This window comes from Scyliorhinus canicula, chromosome 15, assembly GCF_902713615.1.
Source record: "Scyliorhinus canicula chromosome 15, sScyCan1.1, whole genome shotgun sequence".
In the NCBI taxonomy this organism is placed as follows: domain Eukaryota; kingdom Metazoa; phylum Chordata; class Chondrichthyes; order Carcharhiniformes; family Scyliorhinidae; genus Scyliorhinus; species Scyliorhinus canicula.
This window is the reverse complement of record NC_052160.1, coordinates 6,999,621-7,023,755: the sequence shown is the minus strand read 5'-3', so window position 1 is coordinate 7,023,755 and position 24,135 is coordinate 6,999,621. Positions and strand designations below refer to the sequence as shown.

Sequence of the window (24,135 nt, the reverse complement as noted above, 5' to 3'; positions counted from 1 at the left end):
CCTAGGTCTCAGAGCCTTCCAGGATATGACCTACTCTGCATTTTGCCCGTTGACACAGACTGGGGTAGTGTTAGGGTCTATGTGCTAGATCTTTCCAACTCTGGGCAAATTCCTGCTTCATTGACAACCAACACGGTACATTCAATCGATTATGTGACTTGATAACTGACTTCAGATTACCTACGTTATCACACAGCTCGTGAATGGAAGGAAACTCAAAAGTAAAGAGCTATTTCCAAACAACTGTTTTCTTAAATTTAAAGTAGGAATTAGTGGACCCACATTCTGATAAGCTCCACCCAAAACAAAATCTCTTTACAGACAGCTTTGCTGTGGATTAACGGGTGTTTATTCTACACCACACTCCAAATTCATTTTAATACAATATTTCAGTTTTTCCAAGCCAATATTGATGCACATTATTGACCTGGAAGCAAATAAGGTGGTCACATCATAAAATCTAGTTGTTTCTGCTGTGCTATATCCTTAAGTACAACATAGATCATATACTACTGAAGCATCACTTGGGATTTCTGAATATTTTGCAATGGAATAATCTTAAAATATTTATATTAAAATATAGGGTGGCGTGGTGGTTAGCACTGCTGCATCACGGTGCCGAGGACCCAGGTTCAATCACGGCTCTGGGTCACTGTCCGTGTGGAGTTTGCACATTCTCCCCATGTCTGCGTGGGTCTCACCCCACAACCCAAAGATGTGCAGGGCAGGTGGATTGGCCACGCTAAATTGCCTCTTAATTGAAAAAAAAGGAATTGGGAGTCTAAATTTAAAAAAAAAAAATTATATTAAAAGATTACTTTTAAGTTCAATGTTATTTTGTGTGTTAGCCGTGGCTCAGTTGGTAGTAGCAGAGTCACTGGGTTCTGGGCTTACTTGAGCACAAAAATCAACGCTCCGCTCCAGTGGGTGTGCTGCACTGTCAGAGGTGCTGTCTTTTGGATGGGTTATTAATCGAAGGTCCCATTTCCTGCTCTGATGGTTGTAAAATTGGCATTATTTTGACCAGGAGCATGGGAGTTACCCCTGATGCCAATCTTTATCCCTCAATATTCCCGTACCAGCCTCCCCGGACAGGCGCCGGAATGTGGCGACTAGGGGCTTTTCACAGTAACTTCATTGAAGCCTACTCGTGACAATAAGCGATTTTCATTTCATTTCATTTTCATCAACATCACAAAAAGCAGGTTACCTGATCATTATCACAAGGCTGTTTGTGGAGATTGCAGTGTGCAAATTGGCTGTCCTATTTCCGACTTTACATCATTGGCTACACTTCAAAATGTATTTCATTTCTGTAAAGCACTTTGAGGTGTCTTGGCCATGATAAACGTTATATAATCACAGGTCTTTCAAGGGATTAAATCTCCTGAACGGAAAGATAGTATATGTATGCTAGTCAGCCGATACAGTTTGTAGAATGCTGCTTATAGCACATCCTTTGGCTGTAAACAATGAAGGACTTTTTTTGGCTCCTCCCCTGGTTAATCACTGGGAAGGGACAGCACCAGAGTTCAAGCTACTGGCTTTCAGTTCTTGCTAGGGAACAAAAGCTAGAAACACATGGTCTATAGTAAGTTCGGTAAGATTCCAGAAAATAGCCATACGTAGAGAGAAAATGCTCTCATTTTAAGTTGAGAGTCAGTCAGGATCAGGTAAATTAGTGCCCATTTAGATTGCCACTGGGCATAATGAACTGTGATTCTGTTCAATGTGAAGGGTTGAATCAAAGAGCAGCGACGTGGATTTACTAACAATCTTCTGTTCATTTCCTTAACAACTGTAAATTAAACTAGTTTGTTAATTTATATTTGGCTTTGTCTCGCTAGAGTGCTGATCACTCAGCCTTTTAGAAAATTTGAGAACTGCCTATAAGAGGTAAGCGTAAAATTATGGAATCTGTTTCACATAACAAGAGGTTTATTTGTTATAATCCCCACGTCATGCTATGATCTGGCTAAGGATTGAGCAGTAGAAATATCCTGCGGCTCATAAGAGTTGTGTTGTTTACTAATCGAAAGGCTGGTGAAGGTGTTCCAGAGAAAGTATCAAGGACTGCAAATGTTGCAAATTCATACTCTCAGCACACACCTTCACATACAGGAGTGAGAGTTTTGGCACTTTGGTCATCATCTGCTAATTAGTTTTATGGATGGGAAAGTTCCATGAATTCCCAGGATGGGCAAATTAAGAAAATCTATTCTCATATATTCCCTAAATGGAAGAAGTCGTCATTCCGAATCAGAGGCTGCATTGCATACCATGCAAATCGCCACAAACTTCTGAACAATCTTGTATGGTCAGATCCAGAATTCAAAGTGTTAGGTGATGAGCAAGGTAAAATAAGGTCCTATATAAGGTCCAGCTGCAGCTCTTGTTAGACCGCACGACGGCTCTGGAGCTGCGGATGCACTCACTTTGGAGTATCCGCGATGCTGAGGATGTCGTGGATAGCACGTTTAGTGAGTTGGTCACACCACAGATTAGAATTGGTGACGGAGACAGGGAATGGGTGACCAAAAGGCAGAGAAAGAGCAGGAAGGCAGTGCAGGTGTCCCCTGCGGTCATCTCCCTCCTAAACAGGTATACCGCTTTGGATACTGTTGGGGGAGATGACTCACCAGGGGAAGGCAGTAGTAGCCAGGCTCATGGCGCCGTGGCTGGCTCTGCTGCACAGAAGGGCGGGAAAAAGACTGACAGGGCAATAGTCATAGGGGATTCAATTGTAAGGGGAGTAGACAGGCGTTTCTGTGGTCGAAAACGAGACTCCCAAATGGTATGTTGCCTCCTGGTTGCTCGGGTCAGGGATATCTCCGATCGGCTGCAGGACATACTGAAGGGGGAGGGTGAACAGCCAGTTGTCGTGGTGCATATAGGCACCAACGATAAAGGTAAAAAAAGGGATGAGGTCCTACAATCAGAATTTAGGGAGTTAGGAGATAAGTTAAAAAGTAGGACCTCAAGGTAGTAATCTCAGGATTGCTACCAGTGCCACGGGACAGTGAGAGTAGAAATTCAAGAATAGTCAGAATGAATACATGGCTTGAGAAATGGTGCAGGAGGGAGGGGTTCAGATTTTTGGGACATTGGAACCGGTTCTGGGGGCGGTGGGACCATTACAAACCGGATGGTCTACACCTGGGCAGGACTGGAACCAATGTCCTAGGGGGTGCTTTTGCTAACACTGTTGGGGAGGTTTTAAACTAATGTGGCAGGGATATGGGAACCATATTAGGAAGTTAGAGGTCAGTAAAGAAGCAGCAACTAAAGCCAGTAAGGTACGAGACAATAAACTCAACGTGACTAAGGGGAAGAGTAGACAGGGAAGAGATGATGAATGCAAGGGACAGGTGGTCTGAGGTGCATTTGTTTTAATGCGAGAAGTGCAGCAGGTAAGGCAGATGAACTTAGTGCTTGGATCAGTACCTGGGAATATGATGTTATTGGTATTACTGAGACTTGGTTGAGGGAAGGGCAAGACTGGCAACTGAATATCCCAGGGTATAGATGCTTCAGGAGGGATAGAGAGGGAGGTAGAAGGGGTGGAGGAGTTGCATTGCTTGTCAGAGATGATATCACAGCTGTGATTAAGGAGGGCACGATGGAAGATTCGAGCACTGAGGCAATATGGGTGGAGCTGAAAAATAGGAAGGGTGCAGTAACATTGTTGGGACTTTACTACAGGCCTCCCAAAAGCGAGCATGAAGTAGAGGTACAAATATGCAGACAGATTATAGAAAAATGTAGGAGCAATAGGGTGGTTGTGATGGGAGATTTTACCTTCCCCAACATCGAATGGGATTCGTGTAGTGTTGGAGGCGTAGATGGAGCAGAGTTTGTAAGGAGCATCCTGGAGAGTTTTTTTAGAGCAGTATGTAAATAGTCCAACTCGGGAAGGGGCCATACTAGACCTGGTATTGGGGAATGATGCCGGCCAGGTGGTTGATGTCTCAGTCGGTGATTACTTTGGGAATAGCGATCACAATTCCGTAAGTTTTAGAATACTCATGGACAAGGACAAGAGTGGTCCGAAAGGAAGAGTGCTAAATTGGGGAAAGACAGAGTAGAACAAAATTCGGCAGGAGCTAGGGAATGTGGATTGAGAGCAGCTGTTTAAGGGTAAATCCACATTTGAAATGTGGGAGTCTTTTAAGGAAAGGTTGATTAGAGTGCAGGACAGACATGTTCCTGTGAAAATGAAAGATAGAAATGGCAAGATTAGGGAACCATGGATGACGGGTGAAATTGTGAGACTAGCTAAGATGAAAAAGGAAGCATACATAGGATCGAGGCAACTCAAAACTGATGAAGCTTTGGAGGAATATCGGGAAAGTAGGACGAATCTCAAATGCGCAATAAAGAGGGCTAAAAGGGGTCATGAAATATCTTTGGCTAACAGGGTTAAGGAAAATCCCAAAGCCTTTTATTCGTATGTAAGGAGCAAGAGGGTAACTAGAGAAAGGATTGGCCCACTCAAAGACAAAAGAGGGAATTTATGCGTGGACTCAGAGGAAATGGGTGAGATTCTTAATGAGTACTTTGCATTGGTATTCACAAAGGAGAGGGACAAGATGGATGTTGAGGCTAGGGATGGATATTTAAATACTCTAGGTCAAGTTGTCATACGGAAGGGGGAAGTTTTGGATATTCTAAAAGACATTAAGGTGGACAAGTCCCCAGGACCGGATGGGATCTATCCCAGGTTACTGAGGGAAGCGAGGGTCAAAATAGCTGGGGCTTTAACAGATATCTTTGCAGCATCCTTAAGCACGGGTGAGGTCCCGGAGGACTGGAGAATTGCTAATGTTGTCCCTTTGTTTAAGAAGGGTAGCAGGGATAATCCAGGGAATTATAGACCTGTGAGCTTGACGTCAGTGGTAGGCAAACTGTTGGAGAAGATACTGAGGGATAGGATCTATTCACATCTGGAAGAAAATAGACTTATCAGTGATATGCAGCATGGTTTTGTGCAGGGAAGTTCATGTCTTACAAACCTAATAGAATTCTTTGAGTAAGTGACAAAGTTAATTGATGAGGGAAGGGCTCATGTAGATGTCATATACATGGACTTTAGTAAGGCGTTTGATAAGGTTTCCCATGGCAGGTTGATGGAAAAAGTGAAGTCGTATGGGGTTCAGGGTGTACTAGCTAGATGGATAAAGAACTGGCTGGGCAACAGGAGACAGAGAGTAGTGGTGGAAGGGAGTGTCTCAAAATGGAGAAGGGTGACTAGTGGTGTTCCACAGGGATCCGTGCTCGGACCACTGTTGTTTGTGATCTACATAAATGACCTGGAGGAAGGTACAGGTGGTCTGATTACCAAGTTTGCAGATGATACTAAGATTGGTGGAGTTGCAGGTAGCGAGGAGGACTGTCAGAGAATACAACAAAATATAGATAGATTGGAGAGTTGGGCAGAGAAATGGCAGATGGAGATCAATCCAGGCAAATGCGAGGTGATGCATTTTGGAAGATCACATTCAAGAGTGGACTATATGGTCAATGGAAGGGTCTTGGGGAAAATTGATGTACAGAGAGATCTGGGAGTTCAGGTCCATTGTACCCTGAAGGTGGCAACGCAGGTGGATAGAGTGGTCAAGGCGGCGTACAGCATGCTTGCCTTCATCGGAAGGGGTATTGAGTACAAGAGTTGGCAGGTCATGTTACAGTTGTATTGGACTTTGGTTCGGCCACATTTTGAATACTGCGTGCAGTTCTGGTCGCCACATTACCAGAAGGATGTGGATGCTTTGGAGAGGGTGCAGAGGAGGTTCACCAGGATGTTGCCTGGTATGGAGGGTGCTAGCTATGAAGAAAGGTTGAGTAGATTGTGATTGTTTTTGTTGGAAAGACGGAGGTTGAGGGGGGACCTGATTGAGGTCTACAAAATTATGAGCGGTATGGACAGGGTGGATAGCAACAAGCTTTTCCCAAGAGTGGGGGTGTCAGTTACAAGGGGTGATGATTTAAAGGTGAGAGGGGGAAAGTTTAAGGGAGATGTGCGTGGGAAGTTTTTTACGCAGAGGGTGGTGGGTGCCTGGAACGCTTTACCAGGGGAGGTGGTAGAGGCGGGCTTGATAGCATCATTTAAGATGCATCTGGACAGGTATATGAACGGGCGGGAACAGAGGGAAGTAGACCTTGGAAAATAGGAGACAGGTTTAGATAAAGGGTCTGGATCGGCACAGGCTGGGAGGGCCGAAGGGCCTGTTCCTGTGCTGTAATTTTCTTTGTTCTTTGTTCTATTTAATAATTTCAATCACTGGAGCTTGCTTAAACTGCAGAGCAAAATGCAGATTTCTAGCAGTTAAATTTCATTTAACTTTTCCTGCAAGCTTGGTGGTTGACTTTAGCAGGTCGTTTGCCCCATTTTAAAGTCTGGTTCTTTTTGTAGAAATAATAATTCCAAAAAAGTGTCTACCAATTACACTAGCTCAGCAACAGCCTCTACGTGTGGTACAATAACGGAGAATGTTTCTCCACAGGGTAACTTCCATCGCTCAGCTGTGCTGTCCTGGTTATGCATTAAGTGGAAACATGATCCTTTCCAGAGGATCAAGAGTAAAGAAAATGGAGGCAATCCTAAAGAACTTCCACATAACCCAACAGTGCCTACCGCTTGTCGAGTCCTGGGAAGTTATTTTCGGCAGAGAACAGAAAGCGGAGACCAAAACACTTCTTTAAAAAAAAAATTCGGAATTGCAAACCTTTTCAAATGACTTCCCAACAGCGTTCTCAAGAGATAGTTCCTCAACATCCAAAGAGGGGTTGTAGCGTTTAAGTTCTTTCAAGCAGGCATTCATTATGTCCATTATAGCAGTCTGGATAGCCAGCATGGCGGGCGTCAGAGATACGTGCAACTCTATTACTTCAGGTTTGTGCCTGTCCAGGCATGAACCCACAGCTATATGGAATCTAAGAGGAGAGGAAATTGTACCAGTGAAAGACAGCAAAGGATATGCAGGACACAGGATGTCAATAAACCTTCTGTCCTATCGAAGTAATTCCATCAAATACATCCACTGCCATAGGTCGAAATTATTAAATACTTTCGTATACTGTTCCAAATTTATTAATAATTTTCATTTTATGCCCAATGATAATTAAACTCCTTTCAACAGCTGGTTATCTCCGCTATCATTTGGTTGGAAAAAGTAGTCAAGTAAAGTACGATTAAAAGAATGTGCCTGAGCAGCAGGGTGGCGCAGTGGTTAGCACTGCTGCCTCACGGCGCCGAGATCCCAGGTTCGATCCCAGCTCTGGGTCACTGTCCGTGTGGAGTTTGCACATTCTCCCCGTGTCTGCGTGGGTTTCAGCCCCACAACCCAAAGATGTGCAGGGTAGGTGGTTTGGCCATGCTAAATTGTCCCTTAATTGAAAAAAATGAATTCGGCACTCTAATTTGTTTTTAAAAGAATGCGCCTGCTGTAATGGAATTGGTAATGGAGTAGCACATTTATAAAGAAACCAAAGTAACAGTTTCAAAGGCAGACCAGACTCCAAGCATCCTAGTTCGTGCACACCTCCATTACCAAGCTTCAGGCGGCAATTCATCATTTTTTCAGCAGCACAAGTTTCAAAATCTGACGTAAGAAATATATTGGGCGGGATTCTCCGTTCCTGAGACTAAGTGTTGACGCCGGCGCAGGATTTGTGGGCTTTCACGACTATTTATTATTTTAAAAACTTTTTTTTCCAATTAAAGGGCAATTTAGCTTGGCCAATCCACCGACCCTGCACATCTTTGGGTTGTGGGGGTGAAACCCACGCAGACACGGGGAGAATGTGCAAACTCCACACGGACAGTGACCCAGGGCCGGGATTCGAACCCGGGTCCTCAGCGCCGCAGTTCCAGTGCTATCCACTGCGCCACATGCCGCTCCTACGACAGCAAAACTGGCGCCGAACCTGGATCGAAACTGGCGCCGAACAGGAACTGTGGAGGGGCTAGCACCGGCGCCACGTGGAACACCATCGATTCCAATGAAAAGCGGTGCAGGATTCGCTGGGTCTGTGATTGATACTCGGGAGGCTGACAAGCTGCAGCCGCACGTACACATTATATTCCCCACACACTCATCCAAGCTGGAGGGCACCTATACAGCTGTTGGGTTGGCTGGGGCCAGAGGGCACCCAGGGGAGGTGGCCTGGGAGGACACCTACACGGCCATGATTTCGGCATTGGAACCTACTCTCTGCCCAATCGCATTTCACGATTTTGGTGCCAGCCAATGGAGAATCCCGCCCATTGTCATTCCTTCACTGTCACTGTCCTGGAACTTCCTCCCTGGCAGCACTGTGGGATGCACCACATTTATTGCTGCAGTTCAAGGCAGCGGTTCACCACCACCTTCGAGGGCAATTAGGCATGGCCAATAAATGCTGCCCTAGCCAGCGACTCCCACATCCCACAAAAGATTAATTATAAAATGTGATTTTAAAAAAAATAACCTTGACCAGCTGCAGACGGAGCCTATTGTCGGCAGCTCGCAATATTGAATCAAAATGCTTTTCCAGTGGCTGAGGTATTAATTTCTACAAGCCTAGTGTTTTTTAAATTTTCTCCTGTTCCTGGAGTGCAAGTTGGAGGTTAAATATGCAAAACATGAGCAATAGTGAAGCGTTTTGCCTCAAGAAAGTTTGTGTATTTTATATAGAAAGCACCCAGCCAGAATGAATAAAGCTGGTTAAAGAAATGAACTTCAGGTAAATCAGCCGGGTTACAACGGCGTCATCTGAATTCTTGGACTTCCTTTGGAATACTGTGGAGCTGTTGTTGAAACTTAAGGGCATTCCGGTGTGCACAATATGTTCTAGCAATGAGCTTGGAAAAATAACTTGTGTATCATCTCTCTTCCCTGTACTATACCTTTTTTTAAAAATAAATTTTGAGTGCCCAATTAATTATTTCCAATTAAGGGGTAATTTAGTGTGGCCAATCCACCTACCCTGCACATCTTTGGGTTGTGGGGGCTAAACCCACGCAGACATGGGGAGAATGTGCAAACTCCACACGGACAGTGACCCAGAGCTGGGATTGAACCTGGTACCTCGGCACCATGAGCAACAATGCTAACCACTGTGCCACCATGCTGCCCCCCCTGTACTATACCTGCTGTATTATCTAGTATCTGGCATGGCAGACAATGCTGCTTATCCAGTAGACAATGGTTCTGATACACACCCTGGCAGTGCTTTGTATTCTCTGCGCATTGTTTGGATTCCAGCTCATGTGCCTCCAATATTAGAACACCGTTTGTGGGGGTTGGTGTTGTCAAGTTAACAGTTGGTTATAGTGGTTTCACACTGGGACATTTGCAGAACATTATCAGCAATTATGGTACAAGAATTCCTAGTGGAACGCTGACATCAGGCAGCTGTGTGAAATGGTGGACTTTGTCTGTTAACCTCCTTTAACAGTAAATGGCTGCACTTAACGGATGAAATAAAAATCAGTTTCCCTTTCTGCTGCTTACCTGGGCCACAGATACAGCTTTCGAACAAACAAGTTTCGCATGACTCGTTCCACTCGACAGAATCCAAGACTAAAGGCGACTGCATTGTCCGTGAAAGCCTTGATAAAACCCTGTTTGTTCTTCTGCCGATAAAGCCGAAGGATAAATGCTTCCTGACACGATTCAATGATTCTGTGAGCTTTGTATACCAAAATACCTGCAAAGACAGAAGTATTCCAGGACACTCTTTGTCACAGAAACCATTGATGCAACTAGGTCAGCGTGGTGTAAATATTATATTTTCTAGAACACAGAATCTATACATCCTGCATCTATACATCATACAGCCCAGTTATCTAGAATTTAATAAAATGTAATATGCGGAATCTCAGATTGATATACTCAGTTATAAAAGCTGACACCATCAACACCTTTGAAGGAGGGCATGAGTATTAATTCTCTTTCTGCTGCGTAGACATATAGGATGATTAACCCTTTCTAAGAAGTGGCCGACAGCCATAGACAGTATCCATCTCTCCATGTTTAGCACAGGCCAGGCTGACAGCTACCCACAGTACCAATCCCCCCATTTTACTTACCATCTCAGATCTGAGTCTGCATACAAGAGTCAGTCTAAACTTCTAATGCTTCACAGTTGGAAAGTGTTTTAAAAAACCATAAAAGGAACACTCATGACTCAAGACGGAGAGGGCAACAGCCAGCATTTCTCAAAGTGCCCAATAGCAAACTTGTGGAAGCAACTTTAGCGCAGGAAGGAGGCGGCAGCAATACCAAAAGCTTTATACTGAATAGATTTTATTTCAAAGCAAACCGAATATCATTGAACATTTTTGTTTGATCCATTGTGGGATGTGAGCATCATTGGTAAGATCGGCATTTGTTGCCCAATATTTTGGGTGGCACAGTAGCACAGTGGTTAGCACTGTTGCCTCAACGCCAGGGACCAAGGTTTGATTCCCGGCTTGGGTCACTGTCTATGCGGAGTCTGCATGTTCTCCCTGTGTCTGCGTATGCTCTGGTTTCCTCTCAAGTCCTGAAAGGCGTGCTTTTCTGGTGAATTGGACATTCTGAATTCTCCCTCAGTGTACACGAACAGGCGCCAGAGTGTGGCGACTAGGGGCTTTTCACAGTAATTTCATTGCAGTGTTAATGTAAGCCTACTTGTGACCATGATAAATATTATTCGTAACTGTCTGGCCCGCTAGGCCATTTTACAGGGCTGTTGAGAATAGCCTGTGGATCTGGGAATCACATCTAGATCAGCACTAATAGGAGCGGCAGATTTCCTTCATTAGTGAACCAGATGGGTTTTTAACAACACTCCAGTAGCTACATGGTCATCATGACTGCTAATAGCTTTTCAGTCAAAGTTTATTTGTTCATTCAGATGAAATTTCCCAATTGGCATGCTGGCAACTGAATTCAACCCCTGGATCATATGTCCAGGTTCCTGTTTCTTAGTCCTCTGTTTAAAGAATTAAAATAAAGACCAACAGACCACTTACCTGTAATAAGATTTGCAGGAATACGATCGGTTAAGAAGTCGACGACTAGAATTCGGCTGGTCACAAACAAGACCCCACCCTCAGTGTATACCGTATACCGGTCATTACTTGGAATTTCATTGGTAATAATGCGAGGTAGATGCGGCACGCCTTCCGAGCGTAGCTGCTCAATAAAATATTGCTGAAACAGAGAAGCAATTGTTTAAAATGTAACCCTCTTTTTATGCCATGTAGATGTTAATCACAGAATCGTTACAATCCATCCAGCCCATTATTTCCCACTGGCTCTTCGAATGAGCAATTCACCTTGTGTCATTCCCTCACCTTCGTCCCCACCCCCACCGTATTAACCCCGTTGATTCTTTTACTCTCTAATGCTTCAGTTGAATCTCTTTTGTTCACACTGCAGTAGGTCTTCACTTTAAATTGCCCTACTTAATCTCTCGGGCTTGTCTTTCTGATTTTAGTCACTATTTTCAATTGTACATCAACTACACTCTGCCCTGCCCATCCTAAACCTGTGCCAGCTGTTGCCAAGTTCTGATGGAGGAGCTGCAGAGACAGAGTGGGAAAGGAAAGCAGGCAAAAATTTGAGCTGAGTTTCAGGAGAACAGTGGGTGAGATGCAGAAGCTGAGCTATTCAGGGCTTGTTTGGGTGATTTTGTGTTATCTCATTTGAATTATAACAGTATTTCTGTTATATTCGATAATTTATTTTAATCTGCAAATTATTCCAGCTTGGAATGCACAGTGCTTCACATGTATGGTACAGAATTTCAAATTGCACATTGGCTTTTCTGGGCAAGAAATGTTTGAAGGACCCTAACTCCATCCTTAACATGGGTTCCCAAAAGGAATCAATGATTCAATTAAAGTTGCATCACTTAAAATTGTGATTGCCAGGAATACAACCACAACTTTGAGTGAGGATTTGCTGTATCAGGTAGCACATTCCAGACCATAGCCATTCGCTGTGTGAAAAACTCAGGTCTTTCCTTCTTTTTCCAATTATTTCAAATCTGTGTCCTTGATCATTCCACCAATGGGAAGATTTTAGCAATAGGGCATGGTAATCAGGGGAATAAATGCTGGCCTACCCAACGATGCCCAGATTCCACAAGAATAAAAATTAAATTATTTTGGATTAAATTAGCATTTTTGAAGATCAAATTCAAGAGCGGACTATATGGTCAATGGAAGGGTCTTGGAGAAAATTGATGTGCAGAGAGATCTGGGTGTTCAGGTCCATTGTACCCTGAAGGTGGCAACATAGGTTGATAGAGTGGTCAAGAAGGCATACAGCATGCTTGCCTTCATCGGACGGGGTATTGAGTACAAGAGTTGGCAGATCATGTTACAGTTGTATAGGACTTTGGTTCGGCCACATTTGGAATACTGCGTGCAGTTCTGGTCGCCACATTACCAGAAGGATGTGGATGCCTTGGAGAGGGTGCAGAGGAGGTTCACCAGGATGTTGCCTGGTATGGAGGGTGCTAGCTATGAAGAAAGGTTGAGTAGATTAGGATTGTTTTTGTTGGAAAGATGGAGGTTGAGGGGGGACCTGATTGAGGTCTACAAAATTATGAGAGGTATAGACAGGGTGGATAGCAACAAGCTTTTCCCAAGAGTGGGGGTGTCAATTACAAGGGGTCACGATTTCAAAGTGAGAGGGGGAAGGTTTAAGGGAGATGTGTGTGGAAAGTTTTTGACGCAGAGGGTGGTAGGTGCCTGGAACGCTTTACCAGCGGAGGTGGTAGAGGCGGGCACGATAGCATCATTTAAGAAGCATCCAGACAGGTATATGAATGGGCGGGAACAGAGGGAAGTAGACCTTGGAAAATAGGAGACAGGTTTAGGTAAAGGATCTGGATCGGCACAGGCTGGGAGGGCTGAAGGGCCTGTTCCTGTGCTGTAGTTTTCTTTGTTCTTTAATATTGATACACCATAAATACTACCAATGTCTCTACTTAAAAACATATGAGGTGTTACTGCACAGTGAGGAAGTAGTTTTGTATTTTGCAAGGTAGCAAAATTAATCCTCCAAGTATGTGAAAACTGCAGTCAAATAAAAAAAGTTTCAAATTCCTAACGTCAGGATTTTTCACAGATCAGGCTTCCTTCTGAGATTTATCATTGAGATGAATTGAAATGGTGATGCAGCAGCTAAAACAGGACAGCAGCAGAAAGCTCCAGTTGGAGATCTAATGTTGGCATCAATGTGACGGGCAGAATGGTCTCGTGATCATAAGCACTGTCACACAATCCCAGGGCCAACAATCTCCATGAGCAGCGTAAGGCCTTCAGTAAATTTGTGCAGCAGAGGTTCCTTTGTTCTTTTCCCCAGACCTCTCCATAATATATCCAGAAATACATATACACATTTAGCCATTGTCTTGTGCTTTGAGGTAATCAGTTAGATGAAATATTGGCCATGAGTTTTCTGGCTCTATGTTCAATCAGGGCACTGGATGCAAATTGCACTAGTGTTCAGAAGCTCAATTTCCTCATAAACGCATTTGTATATTCCAAATATAAAACCTGCAATGAAACGGCGCAGACGTACTGCATTCTAGAACATAACCTTTTTTTTTACAAAAAAGTGTCTACATTAAGAGATATCATCAAATTAACAGTGGGTGGCACCGTGTTGCAGTTTCATTCTTACAGCTGAAAGTGGGTTCATCACAAAGAATAAGCATCGCCAGGGAGTGTCAGGTCAACTATGTGGAGGGAGTATTTCCACTGGATGGGGAGTCTAGACTAGGAGAACCTAAAAAGATAGAACCGGACCAGGGAGAGAAATTCGGAAACATTTCTACACAAAAAGGATGGTGGATGTATTCCGCAAATGGCAATTGTGAGATCAATTGCTAATTTTAAACTTGAGATTACTATGTTTTTGTTAACCAAAGATAACAAAGGATGCAGGACAAAGACAGGCACATGGAGTTAGGGCCCTGATCAGCCAAGATCCCAGGGAATGGCAGAACTGGAGGTTATATGGTCTACTGGCCATTATGGCCTACTCCTATCCCTGTGTACCTCACCCATTTTAAAATAATTGAAAAAGATTTAACAAGCTGCAAAGTGTTACATTGGTGTAGTTAGTTTCTTCGTAAATTAATATAAAATTAAAAGTTTTAAAACATGCCAGTCAGCAACATTATACCTAATAAATATTACTTATTAGAGCTTCCTCTAAAGGCCTGCAACAGGGACAATTAGTGGAAACACACAATGGTGATTATTTTGATGTGAGGTCAGTTTTATAGACTGTGCTGATTCCCACTGTGAGTTTGTTTTAAATTAGTGTGAGAGATTACAGAAATTCCTCAACCATTTGTTCCTGGATTGGCCAATTTTGGGCATATCGCGCTGATTCTCCAAATTCATATCTCGAAGGTACACTTCAAGTGTGCATCTTCTTTTCTGCACGACTTGTATCTTGAGAGAGCTGCTGCCACGGCTTTGATCCCCACAAAATGCTCTTATGAGCAGTCGGCAGCATCCCATGGAATTGAGGTCATGATGAAGTCCCAATGGTTCCTCAGGTGATTCAGAACTCACAAGCTGCTGTGCTTCATCTAGTACACAGGCAACGGGATAATCATCAACTATTCTAAAGAATAACAACACCAGTGAAAAGCTCTCAGCTCCGGCTCTCACTATGGTCCATTACATGACAAGAAAATGCAGGCTGAGGCCTAAACATCGCCACTCAGCAGTCTCCAAGCTGAATCCCAGATCTTTGTCATTATGTCTGTTCAGCATTTTCTGGGCTATCAACATAGCAGGTCATTAAATCTTCATTAGGCAGCTATTCAGCCCACTGCTCATTGCAAGAGCTATCTGTTTCATCCCAGTCCCCCACTCTCGCCTCATTCTCCTTCCAAGGCACAGCTGGAATACAGTATACAGTTTTGGTCCCCTGATCTAAGGGAAGATATACTGGAGGCAGTCCACAGAAGATTCACTAGGCCGATCCTGGGTATGGAGGGATTTTCTTACGAAGAGAGGTTGTGTAGGTTGAGCCTGTACTCACTGGAGTTTAGAGGAATGAGAGGCAACCTTATTGAGACATAACAGATTCTCAGGGGGCGTGACAGGGTAGATGCTGAGAGGTTGTTTCTCCTTGTGGAAGAATCTAGGATCAGAGAGCATAATCTCAAGAGTAAGCGGTCACCCATTTAAGAGAGAGATGAGGGAGAATTTCTTCCTCAGAGGGTCGTGAATCTGTGGAATTCTTTATGCAGAAGGCGGTAGAGGCTGAATCATTAAGTATGTTCAAGGCTGAGATTGACAGATTTTTAATCAGTGAGGGAATCAATGGTTATGGGGATAAAGTAGGGAAGTGGAATTGAGGATTAATACATCAGGTCAGTTATGTAATTGAATTGCAGTGCAGACTCAATAGGCCAAATGGCCTACTTCAGTTCCTACGTCTTATGGTCTCACCTCTGGAATCTTTACCAGGTACCCTAAATCCCATAACCTTCATATTTGCTAACAGGTCTATTACGTGGTACTTTTTAAACAAACACCTTTGAGTAGTCCATATACACATAACCCCTCTCCATTCCTTCATCAAAAGAACTCAAACAAGTTAGTAAGACATAATTTTTGTTCAACAAATCCATGCTGCCGTTTATTAACCCCTACAGCTTGCATATCTGAAACCTAAAGACAGAGCTTCACGAAGGGAATGAAGACTTCTTAGCATGGATAGTTTTTTTTTAAAACTGTTTAATCTGCCAATTAGAGAAAGTCTGCAATGAAGAGTCTGTTGACCTCAGCCGTGACAGGGCAGTAGAAAGGTCAGACCAGCCATGTTGGTTGCAAACTGGGGAAACTTAAGTATTCCAAGTTTTTTACACATTCAAGTAGTCAGTGCTTGGATGGTTAATTGAGGTAATATTGGCCAATATATTAGCCACTTGCAGCTAATTATGAATCCACAGTTGGCATAATGCATTTTTTGATTAATATTCTAACAATGATTCATAGACACCTCCATTGAGGTGTCTATGAATGTGATCTCAATGGTCAGTTACATGAAGCATATATGTGAACTTTAACCTTTGTGTACATTTGCTGGTAAAAGCACTTAAGCATGTGTTTTTAGATTATTGAGAGCTTTACTTCGTTGGTTACTGAATGATAAATGTTGGATAATTAAATATACACTTTGAAATACATTTATCTGTAATGTGTGAATGTATGGCATTTTCTGCTAAAATTCCTGAATGTGGTTAAGACAGTATCATCTCCACTCAAACACCAGAGAACCTTCTGGAATGTAACTTCAGGGTTGTACATAGTGAGTATTGAAACGTAAACATTTAAACACACAAGCGTGTTATTTAAAAATATTTCCTGATAGAAAGGCATCAATTCTTCATTCTCTTTTCCAACTGCAGTTCATCTGATTTAGCCCATTGCCATCGCCTACAGATAGAATGGGCTCACTGCTGTTCAAAATATTCCACCTTGGGTTTTGAAACAGAACCATATTTCATCGTCGAGATTTATTTTTGCCATGTATTTGCATGTTAAAGATGCCATGCAACTTGCTCATATTACCAAGTGATTCCACAATATGCAGCACATATGCATGCTGTGCTCGGTTTGAACAGGAAACCATTAAACCGCTGTCGACTGCCCCAGCAGCCCCGGACACACCCACCATCACAGCTTCCAAAGTCAGATCAGCCTTCTTGAAAGAGATCCCTCAGAAGGCGACAGGCCCGGATCGGTGCCAAAGAAGAACCGGACGTGTCTCAATGACTATCGTCCGGTGGCCTTGACATTGATCGTAACAAAGTGAGGTTGCTCATGAGCCACCTCAATTCCATACTCCCAGAATGGCTAGATCCACTGCAATTCGCATACCGCTGCAACCGGTCCACAGCAGACGCCATCTCCCTGGCCCTACACTCATCCATGGAGCATCTCGACAACGAGGGCTCCTACATCAGACTCCTATTTATTGACTACACCTCTGCCTTCAACACCATAATCCCAGGCAAGCTCATGTCAAAGCTCCAAAACCTAGGACTTGGCTCCTCACTCTGCAACTGGATCCTCAACTTTCTGACCCATGGACCACAATCAGTAAGAATAAACAATTACACCTCCTCCATGATAGTCCACAATACCGGGGTCCAGCAAGCCTGTATACTTTGCCCCCTACTACACTCCCTATACACACACAACTGCGTGGCAAAATTTGGCTCCAACTCCATCTACAAGTTTGTTGATGACAAAATCATAGTGGGTCGGATCTCAAACAACAATGAGTCAGAATAAAGGAGGGAGATAGAGAACCTAGTGGAGTGTTGTAATGACAATAATCTCTCCCTCAATGCCAGCAAAACTAAAGGGCTGGTCATTGCCTTCAGGAAGCAAAGTATTGTACACACCCCTGTCTGCATCAAAGGTACCGAGGTGGAGATTGTTGACATCTTCAAGTTCCTGGTGTGCACATCACCAAAAATATGTCCTGGTACATCCACGTCATCGCTATGACCAAGAAAGCACAGCAGCGCCTATACCTCCTCAGGAAACCAAGGAAATTTGGCATGTCCACACTGACTCTGACCAACATTTACAGGTGCACCATAGAAAGCATCCTATCTGGCTGCATCGCAGCCTGGTATGGCAACTGCTCAGCCCAAGACCGTAAGAGACTACAGAGAGTCGTGAACACAGCTCAGTGCATCACGTGAACCCACTTCCCGTCCATTGACTCTGTCTACACCACCCGCTGTCTTGGGAAAGCCCAAGAAAGCGGGCAGCACAATCAAAGACCCCTCCCACCTGGCTTACTCACTCTCTCAACTTCTTCCATCGGGCAGGAGATACAAAAGTCTGAGAACAGCACTAACTGATTCAAAAACAGCTTATTCACTGCTGTTACCAGACTCCTAAACGACCTTTGTATGGACTGATGCAATCTGCTCACACATCTTCTCGAGTAGTACTGCACTCTGTATGCTTCATCCAATGTCTATGTATTTACATTGTGTATCTATCATATATCTTTTTTTTCACGTATGGAATGATCTGTCTGCACTGTACGCAGAACAATATTTTTCACTGTACCTCGGTACACGTGACAACAAACCCAAATCCAATAAACCCAAATCTGTCCTGATGAGTGCAAGATGAAAAGCTTTGACAACATCGTTATTTTCAACACGATGACACACTGCAAACTCTGCTCCGCTGAATGAGCATTTTCAGTGGTTGCTGTGGAACAGATACTGGCAGGAAAATCATACAAAATGCCCGAACATTCCTTAAGAATCAGCAATCATTTTTGCTTGTAATAGATCAATATTACTTCCAGCATATCGCAAAAAATGACACGTTTGATACAAATGTATGTAACTGTTTCATATTTCACATGTTTTCAAACTCTTTCATAAAGACCAATGGATGACATTTCAGTGGACAGAAAGCAGGATGAGCAATTGATTCTGAAGACAGCTCGGGGACAATAGAATCAGTCACATGTTTTGGTCTGGATTTTGTGTTAAGAACGCGATCAATGTTATTATGGAGTAAATCAGACAACAATATCTGGGGACTGCATATGTGCACAAACAAAACTCAGGAAGTTGCTGTCTGATTTACCTTGCTCCTCCAGAAGCTTTTCCACACCAGTATCTCACCCAGAGACTCGGCACGAAACACACGAAGAGTGTGAAAGTTGCTGTACTTGGCCACAGTTGCTCACTAAACTTGCCAGAAAAAAATGAGGGCTTCTCCATTCAAGTGCAAGTGCATTTTATGTATTAATTACTGCCAAACAACCTCTTTGGCACTGAAGATTTAACTTTCACAAGGCTCATTCTTCAGATGCTAAATATTGTTGGAGACTTAAATAAAGTTTTTGCTTTCTTTTTCTGCCTCATAACTTTATCTCCCTTTCACAACCCCATCTTTCTATCCTCGCTTGAAATGAAATGAAAATCACTTATTGTCACAAGGAGGCTTCAAATGAAGTTATTGTGAAAAGCCCCTAGTCGCCACATTCCGGCGCCTGTTCGGGGAGGCTGGTACAGGAATTGAACCATGCTGCTGGCCTGCCTTGGTCTGCTTTAAAAGCCAGCTATTTAGCCCTGTGCTAAACCAGCCCCTTCACTTTCTCTACGCGATTTATTATTTCATTAAATATTCAAACTTATAGTTTACGGGCCCAATTTTAACCAACTCAAAATCAAGTTCTATGTATCAGTGAGGATTCTTCAATCTGACTGGTTGAGCAAATACAGATTGATTGCCCTGCTCACACTGATCCCTTCTAGAAAGTAAAAGTAGAATACTGCTGGAAAGGAGTCATATTGGGCTAAAAACATTGGGCAAGGCCACCGCGGGTGGGACGCGGGCCGTGTAAAGATCCATTGACCGTGGGCGGGAATTTCCCCTTGATAGCTGGGCGCAGCTGGAGAATCCCACCCATTTCTCAGTCCACAGATACTGCCAGACCAACGGAGTTTTCCAGCAATTTGGAATCCCAACCATGGCAAGTCAGTGTAAAAACACACAAAATTCCAGGGCAAGTATAAAGGTAATTAATGAATGGCAAGTGCTGTTTGTTCACCATTAACTACAAAATCCAACATGCAAAGTGGGCAGAACAACAAATGAAACTTAATATGGACACACGCAATGACTGCCATCGGAAGAGCATTCAACAACTAGCAAATTCTGCAGCAACATTGAAAGAGATGGAGGGGATTTTATTGACCTGATGCGCACCCAGTTACTGTGGTGCAGCAATCAGCACACAGAAAGCTGAGCTGGATATTTCACCACAGCAGGGGAATACAAGTCAGATTTAAATAGTCTTCTGGTCAGACTACATCTCAAGTAGTTATCCAGTTCTCGTTATCAAGACACAAGTGAGATAGTCAGGATCTTGAAACATTTTAAAGAACCATCAAGTTGATCGCTAGCAACAATTTTGCTCTATCAGCTATTTGGTTTGGAAATGAGGGATCCGAGGTCAAATGAGGGGATATGGGGGGTATGGAAGAGGCTGGATTCAGGAAGTTACTTCCAAATCAACAACAAGTTTAAAAGCAAATTGAAGACCAGTTAATGGGAAGGGTTATATGAGTTTTCACAGGGGCGGCACGGTAGCACAGTGGTGGCACGGTAGCACAGTGGTTAGCACTGCTGCCTCACAGCGCCAGGAACTCAGGTTTGATTCCCGGCTTGGGTCACTGTGCGGAGTCTGCACATTCGCCCCATGCCTGCATGGGTTTCCTCCGGGTGCTCTGGTTTCCGGTGAATTGTTAGATGAATTGGACATTCTGAATTCTCCCTCAGTGCATCCAAACAGGCGCCGGAGTGTGGGGACCAGGGGATTTTCACAGTAACTTCATTGCAGTGTTAATGTAAGCCTACTTGTCATACCAATAAAAGATTATGACGAGGCCAAACAAGTTAAGCATCAATCTGCGAATTGTCCCAACTCACACCAATGGTGGCCAGTATGTGTGGTAGGAATTGTTGGTCGGCCATGCGATGATAAGAACGTTGGAGCCTCCACCACCGCTGCCCGTAACTCTAGACCACAACGTGCATGGAAATGGGTACACGGATGCAGCGACGCAGGCCCCCTGAATGAACTGTACATCTTTTATGAATGAATGAGGTCTGCCTATTAAGACGGAGAAGAGGAGAATTTCTGTCTCGGAAGGTCATCGGTCTTTGGAATTGTCTTCCAGGGCGGAAAGAGTGGAGGCGGGGGTCACGGAATTGATTTACGGCAGAGTTTTAAAGATTTCTGATCGGCAAGGGAAGGGAGTCGGGGGGCTTACGGACGGGGAGTGGGGGGGTTGCGGACGGGGAGAGTGGGGGGGTTGCGGACGGGGAGTGGGGGGGGGGCGGGTTGCCGACGGGGAGTCGGGGGGGCGGGTTGCCGACGGGGAGTGGGGGGGGCGGGTTGCCGACGGGGAGTGGGGGGGGGGGGGGGTTGCCGACGGGGAGTGGGGGAGGGTTGCGGACGGGGAGTGGGGGGGGGTTGCGGACGGGGAGTGGGGGGGGGGTTGCGGACGGGGAGTGGGGGGGGGTTGCGGACGGGGAGGGGGGGGGGGGTTGCGGACCAGGAGTGGGGGGGGGGTTGCGGACGGGGAGTGGGGGGGGGTTGCGGACGGGGAGTGGCGGGGTTGCGGACGGGGAGTGGGGGGGGGTTGCGGACGGGGAGTGGGGGGGGTTGCGGACGGGGAGAGTGGGGGGGGTTGCGGACGGGGAGTGGGGGGGGGGGCGGGTTGCCGACGGGGAGTGGGGGGGGCGGGTTGCCGACGGGGAGTGGGGGGGGCGGGTTGCCGACGGGGAGTGGGGGGGGGGGCTTGCCGACGGGGAGTGGGGGAGGGTTGCGGACGGGGAGTGGGGGGGTGGGTTACGGACGGGGAGTGGGGGGGGTAGTTGCGGACAGGGAGTGTGGGGGTTACGGACGGGGAGTGGGGAGGGTTGCGGACGGGGAGTGGGGAGGGTTGCGGACGGGGAGTGGGGAGGGTTGCGGACGGGGAGTGGGGAGGGTTGCGGACGGGGAGTGGGGAGGGTTGCGGACGGGGAGTGGGGAGGGTTGCGGACGGGGAGTGGGGAGGGTTGCGGACGGGGAGTGGGGGGGTTTGCGGACTGGGAGTGGGGGGGGTTACGGACGGGGAGGGGGGGGTTACGGACGGGGAGTGGGGGGGGGTTACGGACGGGGAGTGGGGGGGGGGTTACGGACGGGGAGTGGGGGGGTTACGGACGGGGAGTGGGGGGGTTACGGACGGGGAGTGGGGGGGTTACGGACGGGGAGTGGGGGGGTTACGGACGGGGAGTGGGGGGGTTACGGACGGGGAGTGGGGGGGTTACGGACGGGGAGTGGGGGGTTACAGACGGGGAGTGGGGGGTTACAGACGGGGAGTGGGGGGGATACGGACAGGGAGTGGGGGGGGTTACGGACAGGGAGTGGGGGGGTTACGGACAGGGAGTGGGGGGGTTACGGACAGGGAGTGGGGGGGTTACGGACAGGGACTGGGGGGGTTACGGACAGGGACTGGGGGGGTTACGGACAGGGACTGGGGGGGTTACGGACAGGGAGTGGGGGGGTTACGGACAGGGAGTGGGGGGGTTACGGACAGGGAGTGGGGGGGTTACGGACAGGGAGTGGGGGGGTTACGGACAGGGAGTGGGGGGGTTACGGACAGGGAGTGGGGGGGTTACGGACAGGGAGTGGGGGGGGTTACGGACAGGGAGTAGGGGGGGTTACGGACAGGGAGTGGGGGGGGGTTACTGACAGGGAGTGGGGGGGGTTACTGACAGGGAGTGGGGGGGTTACGGACAGGGAGTGGGGGGGGTTACGGACAGGGAGTGGGGGGGGTTACGGACAGGGAGTGGGGGGGGGTTACGGACAGGGAGTGGGGGGGGTTACGGACAGGGAGTGGGGGGGTTACGGACAGGGAGTGGGGGGGGTTACGGACAGGGAGTGGGGGGGTTACGGACAGGGAGTGGGGGGGTTACGGACAGGGAGTGGGGGGGGGTTACGGACAGGGAGTGGGGGGGGGGTTACGGACAGGGAGTGGGGGACAGACAGGGAGTGGGGGGGGGTTACGAACGGGGAGTGGGGGGGGTTACGAACGGGGAGTGGGGGGGTTACGGGTGGGGAGTGGGTGGATTATGGATTGGGGGGTTATGGATGAGGGGGAAAAGGAAGATAGGAAAGTTGAATTGACACCACAACCAGATCACCCACAGTCTTATTGAATGGTGGAGTAGGCTGGAGGGGCTGAATGGCCTAACTCTTGCGCCCAAGTCCAAGTGCACCACCACTGGAGGGGGGACGGGACCAGGGGGAGGGGGACGGGGACGGGGACAGACCCAGACCCCGGTCCCCATCCCCGAGGGCGCGGCCCAGCTCCCAGGCCCCGCTCCCCAGGCCCCGCTCCCTAGGCCTCAAGCCCACTCCCCAGGCCCAGCTCCCTAGGCCCCACTCCCTAGGCCCCAGGCCCACTCCCCGCTCTCTAGGCCTCAAGCCCACTCCCCGCTCCCTAGGCCCCGTTCCCTGGGCCCCAGGCCCCGCTCCCTGGGCCCCAGGACCCGCTCCCTGGGCCCCAGGACCCGCTCCCTGGGCCCCAGGACCCGCTCCCTGGGCCCCGGTGCCATTGCCGCGGCCCCGCTCACCTCCTCGGCAGTGTTGGTGTTGAGCACCAGCACCAGGCAGCCGGGCTCGTTGTAAAGCTTGAGGAAGTTGAGGAGAATCCTGTCCACCCCCAGCCCCCGCGCGGTGATGACCAGCCCATCCTGGTGGAACAGATCCAGGAAGATCTGACTCTCGTGTTCCAGCAGCGGAGTCATGGCCGCCCAGCCCGGCCTGGCCGGTCTCCCTGGTAACCGGGAGCCGCCTTCCCCGCACACCGCCCTCCGCCGCCAGCGCCACCGCAGGCGGGAGAGCGCACAGCAGGCGCCTCCTGTACTCACTCTCAGCCAGAGCCCGGCTGATAGAGAGAGGGTGACCCACACTGACCATGTCCTCCCCTCTGTCTCCACACTGCCTGACCTGCTGACTATCTCCAGCATTTTCTGTTTTTATTTAATATTATTAGATTTAAAAAAAAAAGACTTTTTTATTAGATTTTTTTAAAAAGATTATATCAGGGGTATCAATTCATGGGGAATACAGGGCAGCACGGTGGCACAGTGGTTAGCCCTGCAGCCTCACGGCACCGAGGTTCAATCCCGGCCCTGGGTCACTGTCCGTGGGAAGTTTGCACATTCTCCCCGTGTTTGCATGGGTTTCGCACCACAACCCAAAGATGTGCAGGTTAGGTGGATTGGCCACGCTAAATTGCCCCTTAATTGGAAAAAATGAATTGGGTACTCTAAATTTTAAAAAAAATCTTGGGGAATACATTTGGGCGGCATCAAAATGGACAGGGGTGGTGCTGCTGGTGAATCTGTTGGAGGGGAGGGCAGGGACTGGCACGTCTGTGGGACCAGGCCACCGTGTAGGGGAGCACAGCCCGCATGCATGGGTGCGTCCAGCACATGCTCGAAGTCTGATGGCTGGCAACACGGGACAGACAATATCCCAGATTCAGAAAATCCAGAACATGGGACAAGCACCTCACGACGGTACT

At 46.9% G+C, this 24,135-nt stretch overlaps 1 protein-coding gene across 1 annotated transcript in view; it reads right to left on the bottom strand.

The window, feature by feature from the left end:
* Positions 1 to 23,395, bottom strand: part of ercc4 (excision repair cross-complementation group 4) — a 49,653-nt gene extending 26,258 nt beyond the window's left edge. Inside the window, exons 1-4 of the mRNA XM_038819346.1 lie at positions 23,180 to 23,395; positions 11,000 to 11,180; positions 9,495 to 9,690; positions 6,726 to 6,933 (exon numbers count right to left, since the gene is read on the bottom strand). Coding sequence (XP_038675274.1) covers positions 6,726 to 6,933; positions 9,495 to 9,690; positions 11,000 to 11,180; positions 23,180 to 23,353 — 759 coding nt within the window. The 5' untranslated portion in view covers positions 23,354 to 23,395. The remainder of the gene's footprint in view (positions 1 to 6,725; positions 6,934 to 9,494; positions 9,691 to 10,999; positions 11,181 to 23,179) is intronic.
* Between the last annotated feature and the right edge of the window lie 740 nt (positions 23,396 to 24,135).